Here is an 18,074-nt window from a genome sequence, read left to right as displayed (position 1 = left end):
TTTTATTGAATAGATAATAAGGGGGACCCTTATTTGATTTTTTTCGACCAAAATTTTTTTTTCGAGTTTTTTCGATCTTTTTTTGATTAAACAGACACACAATCCAAAAAACGAAAAAAAATGGAAAAAATTATATTGAGAGCTCAAAATTTGGCTCAAAAATACAGAATTTTTGACACCGGGCCTTCCGGGCCGGGCCCGGAATTTTACAAGTATGCTGAATCCGATTTTGAACTTTTGATAGCTCTCGATTTTTCACTACTTCTCCATCGCGTCGAGCCAATTCTGACTAAAATGAAAAATGATACAACTACCGTATTTTCTCTAATAGAAGCCTTCCCAGACCGTCAACCTTGAGCTCAATTATCTCGGTTCTTATGCAAATAATAAAAAATCTGTCAACTAATAAATTGTTGATCATAATTTCACATATATTTTATCCGTTTAATGATGTTCAAAATCTCTCACGGGAACGGAGATATTTGAGCTCAAAGTGCATGTATACGGTGGGCTTCTATGATAACAATACTTTTCAAATGAATTCCACCTACACTTCGTCGCTCTTTGCTGGTGATGGTCCTCTTCGCTTACGTCACTTGTATTACTGCTAGCATTGGAATTATTACTCTGAAAAACAAGCCTACAGTAACCCAATTTCCTCCATTCACCTTACTCTTATTGAATGAGCAACAAAAACCTGATCCTTCACATCCTCCTCGTACACAATCTTACCACCATCCTTTTCATCTGTTTCAGTTCCTTACCATCACTTGATACTTTTTGGAGCCCGTCAAAGTCAGTGTGTACCCTTGATGACCGTCTGTACTTTTTGGTCGGCCAGCCAAAAAATATATCTTTGAAATCAATCGTTGAATCCATCCAGAAGCTTCCGGTTTGAGATCCTTCAGAGTGTGCCAGAATCGCATCCTTCGGGTGATCTTTGCGTTTATAATTACGCATTTGGAAGAAGCCAGTCGAATTTTTTCTGTAAGAACTGAGAACGAGTTATTTTGTTACATAGGAAGACATCTTTTACCACAAAGCACTTGGCTTGAATACCAATTCAAATTTGTACAATTTTTGGGGATCCAAACCAGCTACTCGGTATTCGAACCCCGGATTTGATGAACACTCGCTTACGATAATAAATGTGTACTGGTTATTTTGTTATGCTTTTTCCATTTGCTGATTTTGGTGCATTCCACTTTTATGTTGCTCATTTGGGTCTGGAAGAAATTTCTCACTGTGTTTTCTCTAATAGAAGCTCACCGACTTTGATCTCAATTATCTCGTTTCCTATGAAACAAACCAAAAATGTGTAAACTGATAAAATACAGGTGAGAGCATGATAAACATTTTATTCGTTGACAGGTTTTTGATATCTCTCAAAGGAACAGAGATAATTGAGCTCAAAATGCGTTGGTGGGTTTCTATTGAAACAAATACGGTAGACCAACTTTCAGTCAATTCATCTCGACTCCTGTAAAATATATTTATGAAAGTGGTCAGCTCACAAAATGTTACTGATATTTTGATAAACATTTCATCAGTTGAGCGCTCCTGAATATCTTTCACAGGGACCGAGATAAAACGTGTTAGGAGGTACGGTAACAGAATAATTCAAAAAATGTCGATTTTTGTAAAAATCATACATATGTTTCAAATTTTTGAAAATATATATTTTTTGGAATTTTCCAAATATTTTGGAAATTACTGTTTTTTTTGTAAATTTTACAGTTTCATATACGTAACTATTGTCGGAATAAAAAAACTGCGACCTGCGTGTTTGCAGACTCACTATCAGTGCAAAAATCTCAATTTTTGTACTGAGTCTGCATACCCATGAAAATTGAAAAAAGTTCAAAAAAAATGGGATAACTCATAATATGATTTTTTTAAAGTCCTTAAAGCTCCAAAATTACGAAAATCCAGATTTTTTTCCAAAATTAAAACTTCAGAATTCAGAGGTCTGAAAATCAAAAATTGAGAAAAAAATCCAAAGTGAAAAATTTTCAGGAAATTCTTAAAATATCAAGGAAAAGTCAAATCTTTCAATTTTCAAAAAAACCTTGAAATCCTGACATAGTTCGGCTCAAAAATTCATTATTTACGCAAAAAAAAGGCTGAAATATGGAACACTTATCAAATAATGACACAAAATTAGATACAAGAATAAGTAACAAACAGACAAAAAAGAATTTTCAAAAAAAAAATATATATATTAGAGAACTAAAAAAGATTAGTACTTGTGGAATGCTTCTAAATTTGCTTCCCATACAGCTCTCGACGATCGGGTAGTTCTTGCGCCCTCCACATCCTTCACTTTCAATTTGAAAATTGTCTGAAAATTGGCTGGAATTTTGCAAAAAAAAAACCAATTTTAGAAATTTAGAAATCGATGAGAACTGAAATGATTAAACCTGATAATCTAGACGTCCATAGTGATTTAGAAACAGGAAAATACAAAGTCGACAAACCAAAAAGTCCACGAGTCTAGGAACCTATTTATCTTAGAATCTCTATATACCAAAAATCTAGAAGTCTAAAAACTGAGAAATTCAGAAATTTATGAACTCAACTAATCAATAACTCTGGAAACTCTGAAAACCCCAATACTAACAATTCCTAGGTTTCCACGAATTCCAAGAATCCTAAGCACCCAGAAAACTGAAGAATTCAAATCCCAACATTTTACTTGCTCTTTGAGCTCAATTATCTAGTTTCCTATAAAAGATATCAAACATTTGTCAACGTATAAAGTGTTTGTAATAATATCAGCAACATTTTATAGTTTACAAACTATTAGGTTGGCCGGAAAGTAACTGTCCATTTTTTTATTCGTGAATAACACAAAAACAAGAACCATCCAAGATTGACAGGATGCACCGTCGTGGTCCACGGCATGTTGACAACATTCAGGCAACTTGTGGATACCATACCTCCAAAAGCCAGCTGGCCGTGAATCAAAGTATACCTTCCCGGACGTTTTTTTCTCATCGACAGTGTAAAACTATTTTCCCTCCAGATGACGTTGAATATCTCCGAATAGCCAATAATAAAAGGGCCAAGTCTGGAGTTTAAGGAAAGTGAAGAGCCGTCCATCCAAAGCGTCTTAGGACTGAATTGAGTTTCATTAAATAACTCGAGAACCTATGTTCCACGGTAAGTCAAGTAAGACCTGGGCCGCTTTAGCTGGACGTTCCTCCTTTACGCACTTCTAACTCCTGATTCGGCCCTTTTATTATTGATTATTAGGAGATATGCAACTTCATTCGGAGGAAAATAATTTAACACTGACGTTGAGATAAAATCTGGACTCAAAAACTACTTTGTGTCGCAGCCAGCTGGCTTTTGAAGGTATGGTATCCACAAGTTGCCTGAATGTTGTCAACATGTCATGGACCGCGACGGTGCATACTGTCAATCTTGGATAACTCTTGCTTTTGTGTTATTCACGAATCAAAAAATGGGCAGTTACTTTCCGGCCAACCTAATATTGATTTCTTTTATAGGAGCCGATAATCCCTCGAATAAATTCTCTAATTTACAACTTTGAGCTATTTTATCTCGGTTCCTGTGGAAGATATCAAAAAATTGTTAACCGACAAAATAATTTTAATATGAAAATGAACATTTTATCAGTTAATTTCTTGGTATCTTTTACGGAGAATGAGATATATAGGTCCTAAGTTGACGGTTAAGCTATTCGAGTGTTTACGGTAACTGAGCTTAGCATGCACGATGCCTAATCCGAACACTTACATCCCGGACAGTCATAAACTTTTGTCTTGAAATTGGAAATTCGATTTCCGATCGATCGTCGATACAATTGATTCGAATCGATACTTTATAGACGTGTCGAGCAGTGAGTGTGATCGCATATTTGGGATTTTGTGATTCGGTCGGTTCCATGTGTACCTCGTCGTTTCCAAAAAAGATGTTATCAAATGCAACAATATTCCTCATCCATTCGCTTCCCTTCATTCGACCATTCAGATGATGGACGACGGATGGTGGGAAAGGCGGAGTCTCGGTGTGTCCGTTTCGTGGTTTTTCTTCCTTGAATCCACCCGTTTTGTTCCTGTACCATCTGAAAATAAGGAATAATTTTGTTTTTGCTTACTTTTTTTTTGAATTTCAGATCGTAAATGGAAGCACGAGATGCCTTTTCATACACAAGAACAATTTAAAAATCCAATTAAAACCATCATTGGCATCATATGGCCTAACTTTTGGTGATTCCTAGTCCACCAAAAAAACTCACAAGTTCTTTCCTTTGTAGAGCAACAACGAAATCGTATAAGTGGCATCTGGCTTGAGTCCCTGGATTCTATACTTGAATTCCAAACGATCCAACATTGGACTCGGAATTTCCAGCTCGGCGATTTGATTTCGTTTTATAATGAACTCCCATAAATCGAGACTGACACATTCTACAGTTGGAGTCGTTGGACTCATCGTCTCTTCTACAAGAGAGGATGGTTCTGGAAGGGATGTAGTTGGAGCCGATGCCTCCATTGTGTCTGGAAAGAATAGCAATTTACAAAAATATTGAGTTGAGACTACTAAGCGAAAAAATTCATCTCAACAGTAAAAAAGGAATTTGAAACATTGATTTTTTCATTGCACGCTCTCCCACAGAACAATTCCGAACTGCAAATTAATTTTTGATCTATGCTTGTCTGAGAAAAAAAAAGGTTGAGACGCAGAGAAAAAGTGTCTGCGTCTCCACCGTTTGTGTGCTGCTTAGGCTCTCCACTTCGATATCGCTACCGTATTCAGACTGCAAAAAATGCTCTCTAACCTTTTTTTTCTCAGACAAGCATAATACAGAAAAAAAGTTTGGCGCGATCACAATTGCAGGTCTAAAACCATAATTTCAGAATTTTTTATCTGATTTTGTGGAGTTCCAAAATGATTCAAATGATTCTTAAAATATTAATTAGTGGTTATAGATTCATGTATGGTCGTTTTCCGGAAGAAAAAATGTCAAAAATGGTCATTTTTGAAAGTTTTTTAAAGAAAAAATGTATCATCTCTTTCAGTTTTCGACATTTCTAGGAGTTCTATAGCTCAAAAAAACCGCAATTATTTTCTCTACATTTTCTATGGATGAATTTTTAATTCGTCTGATACAACTTTTTTTTATAATCAAAAAACAACGCAAAAATTCTATTTTGTGCAATTTCATGAGGTTTTTGAATTATAAAAAAAGTTTTATCAGACAAATGAAAAATTCATCCATAGAAAATGTAGAAAAAATAATTGCGGTTTTTTTGAGCTATAGAATTCCTAGAAATGTCAAAAACTGAAAGAGGAGATAGATTTTTTCTGTAAAAAAACTTTCAAAAATGACCATTTTTGACATTTTTTCTTCCGTAAAACGACCATACATGAATCTATAACCACTAATTAATTTTTTAAGAATCATTTGAATCATCTTGGAACTCCACAAAATCAGATAAAAAATTCTGAAATTATGGTTTCAGACCTGCAATTGTGATCGCGCCAAACTTTTTTCTGTAGATCAAAAATTAATTTGCAGTTCGGAATTGTTCTGTGGGAGAGCGTGCATTGCGAAATTCGACGAGTTTTGGCATGAAACGAAAAAAACGCGCACGTCAGGGAATTTAAAAAGAAGAGGTAGCAGAAAACAAAATGGAAAAAAGAAGAAGAAACTGAAAAGAAATGATGACATTTCACAAGTTTCCCCAAATTTTGGTAGATCAAAAAGGGAAAACTTTGAAAAAAAAAATCAAAAAGGGAAAACTTTGAAAAAAAAAACGAGGTAGATCAAATTTAATTCATAGAGAAGTGAGTCTGACTTATTGGTTTTTTTGCTCTACAAAATTTGAATACTGTAGCTGATGTAGTTGTTTTTTTTTTCAAGCATTAAAACATTTCCACAATGGATATATACGGTTCATAGGTCACCCTTATTTTGGAGTCTAGCGAATTGCCATTTTTCAGTCAGGGTGATCTAGTTACCGTAAAGCCTGTAATAGAAGGGCCCCTTAACTTTTAACTTTCAGCCTATATATCTCGACTCCTGTGAAAAATATAAAAAATTTGCCAACTGATAAACTCTAATAGGATGCCCCTCAACCTAATAGGATGCCCCTCAATCAATAAAATATGAGGATGCCCCTCAATCAAGCCCCTCAATCATAGGATGCCCCTCAATCAATAAAATATGATTCGAGAAGGTTACTCTAACAAAACTGCAAAACTGGCACATTTCGTGAAAAAACATATGGATCAATGTTCCAACATATGTTCATGATTCACCTGTGTTTATGAAACAGTATTTGCAGAAGCGAATTACTGTAAAATCCCAACCTTCTATTTTGAGCCCATATATCTTATTTTCTGTATAAGATATCAAGAAGTGGTCAACTAATAAAATGTGGCCGTTATTATAATAAACATTTTGTCAGTTGATTACTTTTTGATATCTCTCACAAGAATTGAGATAAATTGGCACAAAGTTGAAAGAATTTTTTATATCCCATCACTTTCAAGTCCAATATTTATTTTTAAAACTTCATTACATAACTCATGATTGTCTAAAAGATTTAAAAAACTCCGAATTTGTTTTTTACAAGAGATAAGTAGCAAATACGGCAATAAACGAAAGAATAACTGTTGAAGTCGCTGCAGATTTGGTGGATGTCTGAACAGTGGCAGGAGATGTACTTGGGCTGCCAGTTGCCGAGCTCGCAGTTGGAGCTGTAGTTGTGTTTGTTACAGGAGCAGCTGGAGTAGCTGTAGACGTTGCTGGACCACCAGTTGCTACAGTAGGTTTAGAAGGAGCACCAGTTGCTGGATTAGCTGTAGAAGGAACACCAGTAGTAGTTCCTGCATTGGCTTGGCTCAACCACTTTCCAATATTTGTGTCAATGATATCTCTGACCACTTTGAGTCCCGGAACATCAGCTGCTCTCGCTGGATACATATCTGCACAATGGGCGGTTCCGTTGATCAAGTAGGCCACAACTGAGTCGTCAGCCGAACCATAAAGACCCAAAGCGTGCCATGGATCCACGTTTCCGTTAGGGAACACAACATTGGTACCTCTGTAGTGTTGACGTTCTCCGTATTTGTAGTTTGTCTGTGCGATTTGATTGTCAATGAAGATTCTCTGGTAGGTGGAGCCGAAGACGTCCATGCACATTTGAACGAACATACTGCAACATGTATATTGTGTTTGTAAACTAGGTCAAGATGGAAATTCTAAAGTCAGATGAGGAAAATGCCGTAGAACTACACTGCGCGCCATAATTATAGAGCCACTTCAATTTTTGTAATTTTTCTGATATCCATGAAAGTTTCAGAATCCTTTCCAATGGTGATAAATATCATTTTTGAATCTAAAAATGTAAAGAACATTCAATTATAGATAGTGAAGCAACGGTTTGAAAAAAATGAAAAAATGTCAAAAAAGCAATTTTTCACTGCGCCATAATTATGAAGCCACTTCAAAAATCTTGCCATCATCACAATTTGTTCACTGTGAAAAGCTGATATTTAGATTTTCCACTAAAAATTGATGTTTCCAAATCAATTTCCAAACTGATTTCAGTAGAAAAATTTTCTGGTAGAAATGGTTTTCGAAATTTTTTTCACAAAAAACGGAAGGTTTGCAAAAAAACAATTTTCGCCTATTCCAAATTTTTGCAGGATTGTATAAGTTATGTCAGATTATTCATAAGGACTCGTGAAACATTATCAAATGCATTATTTAGTTTTCAAAGCGTGTAAAGTACTGATCAAAGGGTGCAAACAATAATTATTTGAGTTTATTGAAGCCAACTTTAGGGCCGAAAATATACTAAATATGATGGGACACATTTGAAGCTTTTCACATTTATTAACCATAAATAGAGCTTTAATTTCTTAGTTGGCAAGTTTTATCACGACTCCATCCAAAAAAGTTATTTCGCTCCGACGTGTCGCGAGCGTTAACTCAGAGCTTTTATCTGCAGTTTTGCACTTCTTGGGTTTCCAGAGGCGTATCTCATTTATATGAATCTGTACAAAACAGTTGTCAACAATAAAAATGAAGCTCTATTTTTGTTTTATATCTCTAGATATTTTCAAACCTATACGACAATGTGTGCTATTTTTCCAAACATTCAAACATGGTTTTTTCAATTAAAAATAGGTAAGTATATTACTTTTTGAGCTACACTGTAATTCTCATATAGCGTCATTCAGTATCCCTGAGTCCTTTCAAAATTACTTTTTGAAGTCAAAGAATACGCGACACGTCGGAGCGAAATAACTTTTTTGGATGGAGTCGTGATAAAACTTGCCAACTAAGAAATTAAAGCTCTATTTATGGTTAATAAATGTGAAAAGCTTCAAATGTGTCCCATCATATTTAGTATATTTTCGGCTTACCTAAAGTTGGCTTCAATAAACTCAAATAATTATTGTTTGCACCCTCTGATCAGTACTTTACACGCTTTGGAAAACTAAATAATGCATTTGATAATGTTTCACGAGTTCTTATGAATAATCTGACATATTTTTGAAGTGGCTCCATAATTATGGCGCAGTGAAAAATTGCTTTTTTGACATTTTTTCTTTTTTTTTTCAAACCGTTGCTTCACTATCTATAATTGAATGTTCTTTACATTTTTAGATCCAAAAATGATATTTATCACCATTGGAAAGGATTCTGAAACTTTCATGGATATCAGAAAAATTACAAAAATTGAAGTGGCTCTAAAATTATGGCGCGCAGTGTAGTTTTGCCCCGGACGATATGTGGAACGGATCATCATATTTACTAACTGTGTCTTATTACTTAGTTCTTGAAACAGTAAACTCACTTGACTGGAGTTGGTGATCCGAAGATTCCATTTCCAGTATCTGCCGATTGGAAGTATCCAAACTCATTACACGTTTGCCATGTCCACAACAACGAAGCCGCGGATTCCGGTCCACTCTCTTGAGCATGGACAAGAGAGTCAATCATATCCTGATACTTGTTGTCTGTTCCTGTATAATTTCTACCATTATTGTAGAAAACGGTCATGTACTCATTGAACTGCACGATATTGTTCAATGGAGTGTTCGAGTCGTTTGTCATGAATTTGCACATATCTGGGATACCGTATCCGTTGGCGTATGGTCCAGTATTGTCACCAGAATACTGCACGGCTCCTTGGAAGTTTCCATAGATGTTTGAGAAGAAATAATGCTGATCAGTATCAGTGACGTTATCTCCGAATGGTGGCTGAAGTTGGAAGATATCTGACAGGTTTTGGCGTCCTTCCTTTGTCTGGAACATAGTTTGCATGGTACTAAATCCAGATTGAATTCTATCTGCACAAGTTTTGTCATAAGTTCGGATCGATTTCTCAACAACCATAAGATATTCATAGAAATCTGTTTTGGCAAAAACTGGTCCGGAAGAGGCAACAGCTCCAATAACAAGTTCTGGGAACACTTCTCTCATCCAGGCAGACATGGCTCCAGAGTAAGATCCTCCGAATGTGATCCACGGGGCCGAAGTTCCAGTTCTGATGTTCACGGCCTTGATGAACTCAGCGAGATCGTAGAGCATTTGAAGAGACGTCAGAACGTTGAAGTTGTCGTTGTTCTGTCTAAAAATAGTTGAATTAGTGGTTGAAGTTAATTTCAAATTTTTGTGTTGAAAACTTACCCAACCAAACTGTCTCCATAGAATCGGTGCTCCAAAATAAACACCGTTGCTCCATACTTCTTTGCATAAGTCAACCAAGTAAGATTCTCGTTCAACACCCATCTTGGTCCCTCTGGTCCTTCTCCTCCAATCATCAAGAAGTTTGGACCTCCTGGTTGTGCCCATTGCGAATTTTTGTAGAACTTTTGTTGGAAGAAATCTGGATTCCTGTTGTCAAAATGATTTTCTCTTTGTCTGAACATTCCTTGCTCGAATCCTGGTGGCATATCGGCAGGCATTTCGTAGTCAGGTTCTGGAAGGAAACCGTGGGGTGGTCTTCCAAGAAACACCTTCTTGAATCGAGGTTCTGGGAACGTCTTCTTGGATGGAACATCATCTCCAAGTGCGGTGAATCTAGCTTCGACATCCTCCTTGAGTGTAGTCTCTTCAAAGATGGCGAACTCTCCCCATGCTGGGCGAGTCCATGGAATTGTTGTGTTAACGAAAGTCTTTGGATTCTTCGGTCCATTGACCCAAATATTGATATTCTCAGCCATCAACCGATGAGCATTAATGATAAAAGTGTTATTGGTACTTCCTGGGAACATATCGCTAGCCCATGAAGCTCCAGGAATCACGTAAGCAACAACTGAGAAATCAGCAGTGGTCTCCTTTCCAAGAGTGCTCCATGGATCATACCATCCATTGGTGAACACCACATTGGTTCCAGAATAGTCATAAGATGATCCATAGTAATGGTTGTAGTCGATAGTCAAATCACGAATCGTAGTGGCGTCCATGTTGGCTCCGGGGAAGATGTCGAAGCACATGTTCAGGAAGAGACTAGTTGGGATAACGGCTCCAAACAATCCTTGCTCATTATTATTTGTTGTTGGAATCCATCCAAATTCAGTGCACATTTGGTATTGCCACATGCGATTGTCAACTGTAAAGTGGACGTCAGTGGGATGAGACTGGTTCGATGAACTCACTGTTCGGAGAGCTTGCACTCTGGTTTCCAAGATCGCTAACGATAGTTTGATAAGAGGTTATCATTGGTTGAACGGACCCAGTGACTGTGGTACTCAAGTACACATACGCTTGCCAGATGACTTGCATCGGGGTCCAGGTACTTTGGTCGATGGTTGTGCAGAGGGCACCAATGTCAATGTTGAACTGGAAATAGGGATTTGGAAGATGTTAGGTTTAGTTCTACAAAATTTAGTTTTTTTCAGAAAAAAAAATTCCGGTTTCAAACTCCTTTTTTGTCTCGAGAAGTATGTTGGATTATTAGTCGTACTTCTCTAAATTAGTTGCAAAATCATATTCCTTTTCTTTCTAGGCACAATATCATCGGTTACAATTTATAAAAAAGTCTGTCTGGTGTACGCTAGTTTGTGGCTGTAGGTTAAGCACTCACATCGTTATTGAATTGGATCATCTCTTGAAATGGGGACATGATAGCAAGATAGAAAGTTTGAATGTCATTGTAGGTCAAATTAGTCTGATCAAGTCTTGGATTCAACTGGAACAAATCCGAAATGTTCGATCTCCCTTCAGGAGTTCTCATGGCTAGACGAATATCCGTAAATCCTTGCATAATTTTCTGATAACAAAGCTGCCCTCCCTCTTGACTGATAGCTATTTGTACGTGGTCGTTGAATTGCCAGAAGTCATAAACATGAGTCAGAGGACTGGAACTTGCAATAACTCCAGCGACAACATCTGGGTTCCATTTTCTAGCTTCTGCAGCAATGACACCACCGTATCCAGCACCCCAGAGAACCCATCTAACATCTGGATCCATGTTGAATTGCTTGTTGGCATATTTAATGAAGGCAACGATGTCTTGGATGGCTTGGAAGGAGTTAAGGTAACGGAGACTGTTGGAGTCAAAGTTGCTGAAAGTTTTCATGTTATTTTCTATTTCATCTGAAAGTTATATGTTAAGTCTGTTTCAGAATTTCTATGTTGGTGTTCTAATTATGATTTTTTCGATCTGTTAAGGCGATGAGTGAACCGATTTAAATAAATTGTTAACTCTTTAATAGGATCATAAGGAGTTATGATCTTTTGATATCAGAAATGGTTAACCCCTAGTTCTTTTACATTTTCTTACGTCCTCTGGCTCACTGTATCAGCAAGTTTTTTTTGGTGTTAATACTATCATAAGCACTTCATCATGGTCACATAAATAACACCGTCAACTCACGCAACATTTGGTTTCGACTGTCCATAGTATCTGTGCTCTAATGAGAATACAGTAGCTCCAAATTGTTTCGCACTCTTCACGACTGGATTTCTATCATCCGTGATTACACTAGTCTCAAAGTCTCCAGACACTGAGATGTACAAGAATGCAGTTCTTTGATGCAAAGTGTACGATTCGGTATAATAGTATCTTTGAATGAATGTTCCAGATGCATTTCCATTATAGTGGTCCAAGTTCTGGATCATGTATGCAGTGGTGACTGGTACATTGGCATTTCCGGTTGATAGACGGGCGGCCTTGTTGAGTTTATCTTTGAAATGATAATGGTTGGGGAGGATGGCAAGAGCAGATGCCGCCAGGAAGGCGAGCAGGATTAGGTTTCGGAGCATTACCCTGGAAATTTGATTGATACGATAACATGTAAGCATAAAAGTAGAACCGGAGTAGAACGGGATATTGTGGTCTTCAAGTTTCAAAAAATATTATACTTATGAACATCAAAAACTTATCTTCTGTTTCATAACCTACGGAAAAGTTACATTGGAATTTAGTTGATTAATACGGCTGATGAACGGATAAACTGTTCATAACCAGTTCCAGAAACTTCTAGAACAGAAGAAAATAGGTTTAGAGAGATGGTAAAGTTGTTTGTAAGCTCCAAAAAGGAATAAAGCTGGCTTGTAATCGTTAACTTAACAATTTTTTTCTGTTTCAAAAGCTACATGAATATATATGTTTATGAAACGCACTCTAGTTTGTAGTTTCTTGCCGCTTGTCACAAGAATTTTTAGAGACGGGGCTCAGTAGGTAGTGGCACCAAGGCTATCGAAAACAGGGCCGCGACTTTTGGTTACGGTACTTTTGTGATATGTAATTCATCGGTCTAGATGCCCTAGAAGACTCATTTCCGAAAAACGGACAGTTTGGTCCACAACAACCTACCCACGGCCCTGTCCGCGGCCGGCCGCGGATCTTTTTCGTGTTCCATTAATTTTTGTATGAAAACAATAAAATCAATGCAAACGTGAAATTAACCACAAACATGGAGTTGTAAGGGAGTTGCCACAAAAAAATTTGGGTATGTTTATGACCACTAAAAGTTGTAATGAAAAAATTGATAAGCCAAGTTGATGGTCTTCTGCCTCTGCACGGCGTGTTATCAGTAAAAGATCAAGAGCGGAATGAAATTGAGTGTCGTAACTTTATGATTTCGAATTTCAACACAGTGCACAAGTAGTTCTGGGATTGATGTCATAGATAACGAGTTTAATTAGAGTTTATTAGAAAAAAGTGATTCACATTAAAAATTTAAAATTCGAAAAAAATTAATTATACAGATCAATTTCATAGGAGATATCTAGCGAAAATGGCAATAAACGAGAGAATGACAGTTGAGGAAGTTGCAGATGAGGTAGTTGTTTCAACTGAAGCTCCAGTTGCTCCGGTTCCAGCAGTACCCGTAGTTGCCGTAACGGTCACTGGGTTTCCAGAAGAATCGGTAATAACAGGCGCAGAAGTAGTTGGAACAGTAACTGGAGGAGCAGGGCTAGCTTTTTTCAACCAGATTGCAATATTGGTATCGATAAGATCTCGAGCAACTTTGAGTCCAGGAAGGTCTGCGTCTCTCGCTGGATACATATCGGCACAATGGGCGGTACCATTGATCAGGTATGAGACAACGGATTTATCAGTTGGATAGTAAAGACCCAATGCATGCCATGGATCCACGTTTCCATTGGGGAACACGACATTGGTACCTCTGTAGTGGAATCGTTCTCCGTAGACGTAGTTGGTGTATCCAATGGCGGTATCGATAGTGTTTCTTTGTTCGTACGCGTTGAAGATGTCCATGCACATTTGAACGTACATGCTGGAAAATTCATGCTGTGTTTACTTTAATTTTCAATATTGTATCGCAAAGAACTAGGACCTATTCCAATTGTTACTGATAACGGGTTTTTGAAACAGTAAACTCACTTGACTGGAGTTGGTGATCCAAAGATTCCATTTCCAGAATCTGCCGATTGGAAGTATCCAAACTCATTACACGTTTGCCAAGTCCACAACAATCCCGCTCCATACTCTGGTCCAAACATTTGAGCATTTTGCATGTAATCAATGTAATCCTGGTAATTGTTATCCAATCCGGAGTACGCATCTCCATCGTTGTAGAAAACTGTCATGAATTCATTGAATTGTACAATATTGTCCAATGGAATGTTCGAGTCGTTAGTCATGATCTTGCACATATCTGCAATACCGTATCCATTGGCGTATGCTCCAGCGTTGTCTCCAGAATATTGAACCGCTCCTTGGAAGTTTCCATAGATGTTCGAGAAGAAATAATGCTGGTCAGTATCAGTGACATTTTCTCCAAAAGCTGGTTTAAGCTGGAAAAGGTCAGAAAGATTTTGACGTCCTTCCTTTGTGAGGAACATGGTTCTCATGGTATTGAATCCAGATTGAATTCTATCTGCACAAGTTTTGTCATAAGTTCGGATCGATTTCTCAACAACCATAAGATATTCATAGAAATCTGTTTTGGCGAAAACTGGTCCGGAAGAGGCAACAGCTCCAATAACAAGTTCTGGGAACACTTCTCTCATCCAAGCGGACAAAGCTCCTGAGTAAGACCCTCCGAACGTGATCCATGGAGCAGGAGCTGGAGAGTTGATGTTGACTGCTTTAATGAACTCAGCAAGGTCGTAAAGCATTTGGAGGGAGTGCAAGAGGTAGAAGTTGCTGTTGTTGATACTGAAAAAGGGAAACTTAGAAATGACCGTATCCTCCAATTGAACTTACTCAATCTTACTGTCTCCGTAGAATCTGTGCTCCAAAATGTACACCGTTGCTCCGTACTTCTTCGCATACTGTATCCAAGTAAGCTGCTCATTCAACACCCATCCTGGTCCCTCTGGTCCTTCTCCTCCAATCATCAAGAAGTTTGGACCTCCTGGTTGTGCCCATTGCGAATTTTTGTAGAACTTTTGTTGGAAATGAACTGGGTTCTGGTTGTTGAAATGATCCTGACGCTGGTAGAATGTTCCGGTCTCAAAGCCTGGTGGATAAACGCCATCCTTGTTGTAATCTGGTTCTGGGAGGAAACCATGTGGTGGTCTTCCCAAAAACATCTTCTTCTTGAATTTGGATTCTGGGAAGGTCTTTTTCGATGGAACGTCATCTCCGAGTGGGGCGAATCTCGACTTAACTTCTTCTTTGGCTGTTGTCTTTTCAAGAATGGCGTACTCTCCCCATGGTGGACGTTTCCATGGAGTTGTGGTGTTAACCGATGTTTTGGGATTCTTCGGCATATTGACCCAAGTGTTAATATTATCTGCCATTAATCTATGAGCTTGAATGATGAATGTGTTGTTGGTGTCTCCTGGGAACATATCACTGGCCCATGAACCTTGTGGAATGATGTAAGCGACCACAGAGAAGTCTCCAGTGGACTCCTTTCCAAGTCGACTCCATGGATCATACCATCCATTGGTGAATACCACGTTAGTTCCGGAGTAATCGAAAGCGGATCCATACAGGTTGTTGTAGTCAATGGTCAAGTCACGGATGACAGTGGCGTCCAAATTAGCTCCTGGGAACAAATCGAAGCACATGTTCAAGAAGATACTGGTGGGGACAACGGCCCCGAACAATCCTTGCTCATTGTTGTTAGTTGTGTAGAACCATCCGAATTCCGTGCACATTTGGTATTGCCACATGCGGTTGTCAACTAGAATAAGGTTTTTGTTTAAGATACAAGAAACTATAAGCAATCGATAGAGTTATTAATTTCAGATAACTAATTGAATAAAAACCTGCGTTCTGAAATGTAAGCTCAACAATTTTTACGTTTCACGAAATCAATAAGTTGACTTTAGCTTATTTGGTAGCATTCATCGATCTGCGCGCTTTTTGAATGGTCAACGGCAGTTTAACTTACTATTCGCTGCATTCACACTTTGGTTTCCAAGATCATCGATAACAGCTTGATAAGAAGTTACCAGTGGTTGGAGGCCTCCTATGACTGTGTTACTGAAGTAAACATAAGCTTGCCAAACGACTTCCATTGGGGTCCAGGTGCTTTGGTCGATGGTTGTGCAGAGGGCTCCGATGTCAATGTTGAACTGGAAAGGGAAAATGTTACTAGAGGCCATTTTTTAAACAATTTTCTGTTACAGTTCCTAGATATAAAATTCATCTAAACTAACATCGTTATTGAACTGAATCATTTCTTGGAATGGTGCAATAATAGCCAGGTAGAACATTTGAACATCATTGTAGTTCAAGTTCGTCTGATCAAGTCTTGGGTTCAATTGGAACAAGTCAGAAATGTTTGATCTTCCCTCTGGAGTTCTCATGGCTTGACGGATATCTGCAAATCCTTGGGCGACCTTCTGATAACAAAGTTGTCCTCCCTCTTGACTGATAGCCATTTGTACGTGGTCGTTGAATTGCCAGAAGTCATACTCGTGAGTCAATGGAGTAGAACTAGCAATGACTCCAGCGACAACATCTGGGTTCCATTTTCTGGCTTCTGCAGCAATCACACCACCGTATCCAGCACCCCAGAGAACCCATCTGACATCAGGATCCAGGTTGAATTGCTTGTTGGCGTACTTGATGAAAGCGACGATGTCTTGAATGGCTTGGAAGGAGTTGAGAAAGCGAAGATTGAATGAGTCAAACTTTCTGGAATAGGAAAGCTTTATTGCTATAGAAAAACTTTTGAACAACTCACTCAACATTTGGCTTCGATTGTCCGTAGTATCTGTGCTCTAGTGAGAACAGAGTAGCTCCGAATTGTCTAGCACTCTTCACCACTGGATTATTTTCATCGCTAATTACAGTAGTCTCAAAGTCTCCAGACACAGAAACATACAAGAATGCAGTTCTCTGGTGTAGGGCAAAATGTTGAGTGTAGTAGTATGTTTGAACGAATGTTTCATTAGACCTTGAATTGAAGTGGTCAAGGGTCTGGATCATATAGCCAGTGTTGACTGGGATATTGGCATTTCCGGTTGATAGACGGGCGGCCTTATTGAGTTTATCTTTGAAGTGATAGTGGTTGGGGAGAATGGCAAAAGCAGATGCCGCCAAGAAGGCCAGCAAGGCTAGGTTTCGAAGCATTAAACTGCAATTTTTTTGATTAGTGATAAAGCCTTTATCCTAAATTTAAAGATGGGGGAGAACGGTAGAATGTACACATAGGCATAGAATTGAATAGGAGATAGTTGTATCTTGCAAAAAAAGAAAAAAAATGAAAATCAGAATCTTAGTCTCTGTTTCAGCACCTACAGAATTATGTTTGAAAAACAATTCGTTTTCGATCCTTGTTTAAGTCTCAAACGGGAAATAGACCGACCGTCAGCCGTGGCCCAGCAATCCTTGACAAACGGCTTATAACATAAGAGTGATTCATCGATCAAACTGACTAGAAGGGCATAAAGAGAGTTGATATAAAAAACCTCTAAAAAGTTTATAGTTTAGATGATAATGTAATGCAATAAAAATGTGGTTTTCCGCCTGTGCCATGATTTCAAGCAATTGGGTTACAGTTATCAGTAAGCTACGTGACTTTTCAAAAACGGGAGAAGGAATTATCATGGATTAGTGATCAGTGTAAGAATTACCACAAAACCTGTAATACAAAACCTGACACATTGTCGAATTGAGCTCAATTATCTCAATTAAGAAAGATACCGTAAAACCTCTAATAGAACGAGNNNCCGAGAATCCGATATAACGAAAATTTGAAAATTCACAGAACGGAAAATCAAGATTTTCAGGTATTATGAAAATGAGTAAACAAGACTTTTTCTGGCGTCGTGAGCTGAAAAATCGTTTTTTAGACAGTCATTTTTAGAAATCTCGACTTTTAATATTCTGAAATTCCTAGAAGAAAACATTGTTTCAGAAAGTTCGTTAGTTCAAAGAAAGACTGGAAAGTTCAGTTATTTTATTTGGACTTTTTTTTATAAACGCATCACTTTAAAAATGAGTCAGCTCATAAAATGGGAATCCTGTAACCGAAAACTTTCATAACTACACAAACCTACATATCGCAATCTCTTTTCCCGTTTTCGATCTATTTATGACGACACTTTACGTTCAAAAATTACTCTTTTCATGATTTCTTTCTAATCGAAACCAATTATTTGACATCATTTTTCGATTGGAGCCAGAATCAAAAAGATTAGTTTAATGGCCCGA

General features: G+C 37.9%; 3 protein-coding genes across 3 annotated transcripts in view; all 3 read right to left on the bottom strand.

The window, feature by feature from the left end:
- The window catches only part of CBG26283, a gene marked incomplete at both ends in the record, with an annotated part of 6,026 nt that extends 1,508 nt beyond the window's left edge, over positions 1-4,518 (bottom strand). Inside the window, 2 exons of the mRNA XM_045235193.1 lie at positions 3,763-4,090; positions 4,265-4,518. Coding sequence (XP_045100469.1) covers positions 3,763-4,090; positions 4,265-4,518 — 582 coding nt within the window. The remainder of the gene's footprint in view (positions 1-3,762; positions 4,091-4,264) is intronic.
- Positions 4,519-6,598: 2,080 nt separating this feature from the next.
- Positions 6,599-12,253, bottom strand: Cbr-pcp-3 (the record flags this gene model as incomplete). Its single annotated transcript, XM_045235192.1, has 6 exons — positions 6,599-7,187; positions 8,838-9,614; positions 9,674-10,598; positions 10,645-10,828; positions 11,073-11,553; positions 11,865-12,253. The coding sequence occupies 6 exons, from the start codon at positions 12,251-12,253 to the stop codon at positions 6,599-6,601; spliced, it is 3,345 nt and encodes a 1,114-aa protein (XP_045097352.1).
- A 955-nt stretch (positions 12,254-13,208) lies between these two features.
- CBG21794 lies at positions 13,209-16,991 on the bottom strand (the record flags this gene model as incomplete). The annotated part of the gene is made up of 6 exons (XM_002632976.2): positions 13,209-13,734; positions 13,842-14,618; positions 14,667-15,594; positions 15,805-15,988; positions 16,073-16,553; positions 16,603-16,991. 6 exons carry the CDS (start codon positions 16,989-16,991, stop codon positions 13,209-13,211), a joined length of 3,285 nt encoding a protein of 1,094 aa, XP_002633022.2.
- Between the last annotated feature and the right edge of the window lie 1,083 nt (positions 16,992-18,074).

Source organism: Caenorhabditis briggsae (assembly GCF_000004555.2).
Source record: "Caenorhabditis briggsae complete genome, chrIV, whole genome shotgun sequence".
Lineage (NCBI taxonomy): Eukaryota > Metazoa > Nematoda > Chromadorea > Rhabditida > Rhabditidae > Caenorhabditis > Caenorhabditis briggsae.
This window is presented reverse-complemented; position numbering and strand designations above follow the sequence as displayed.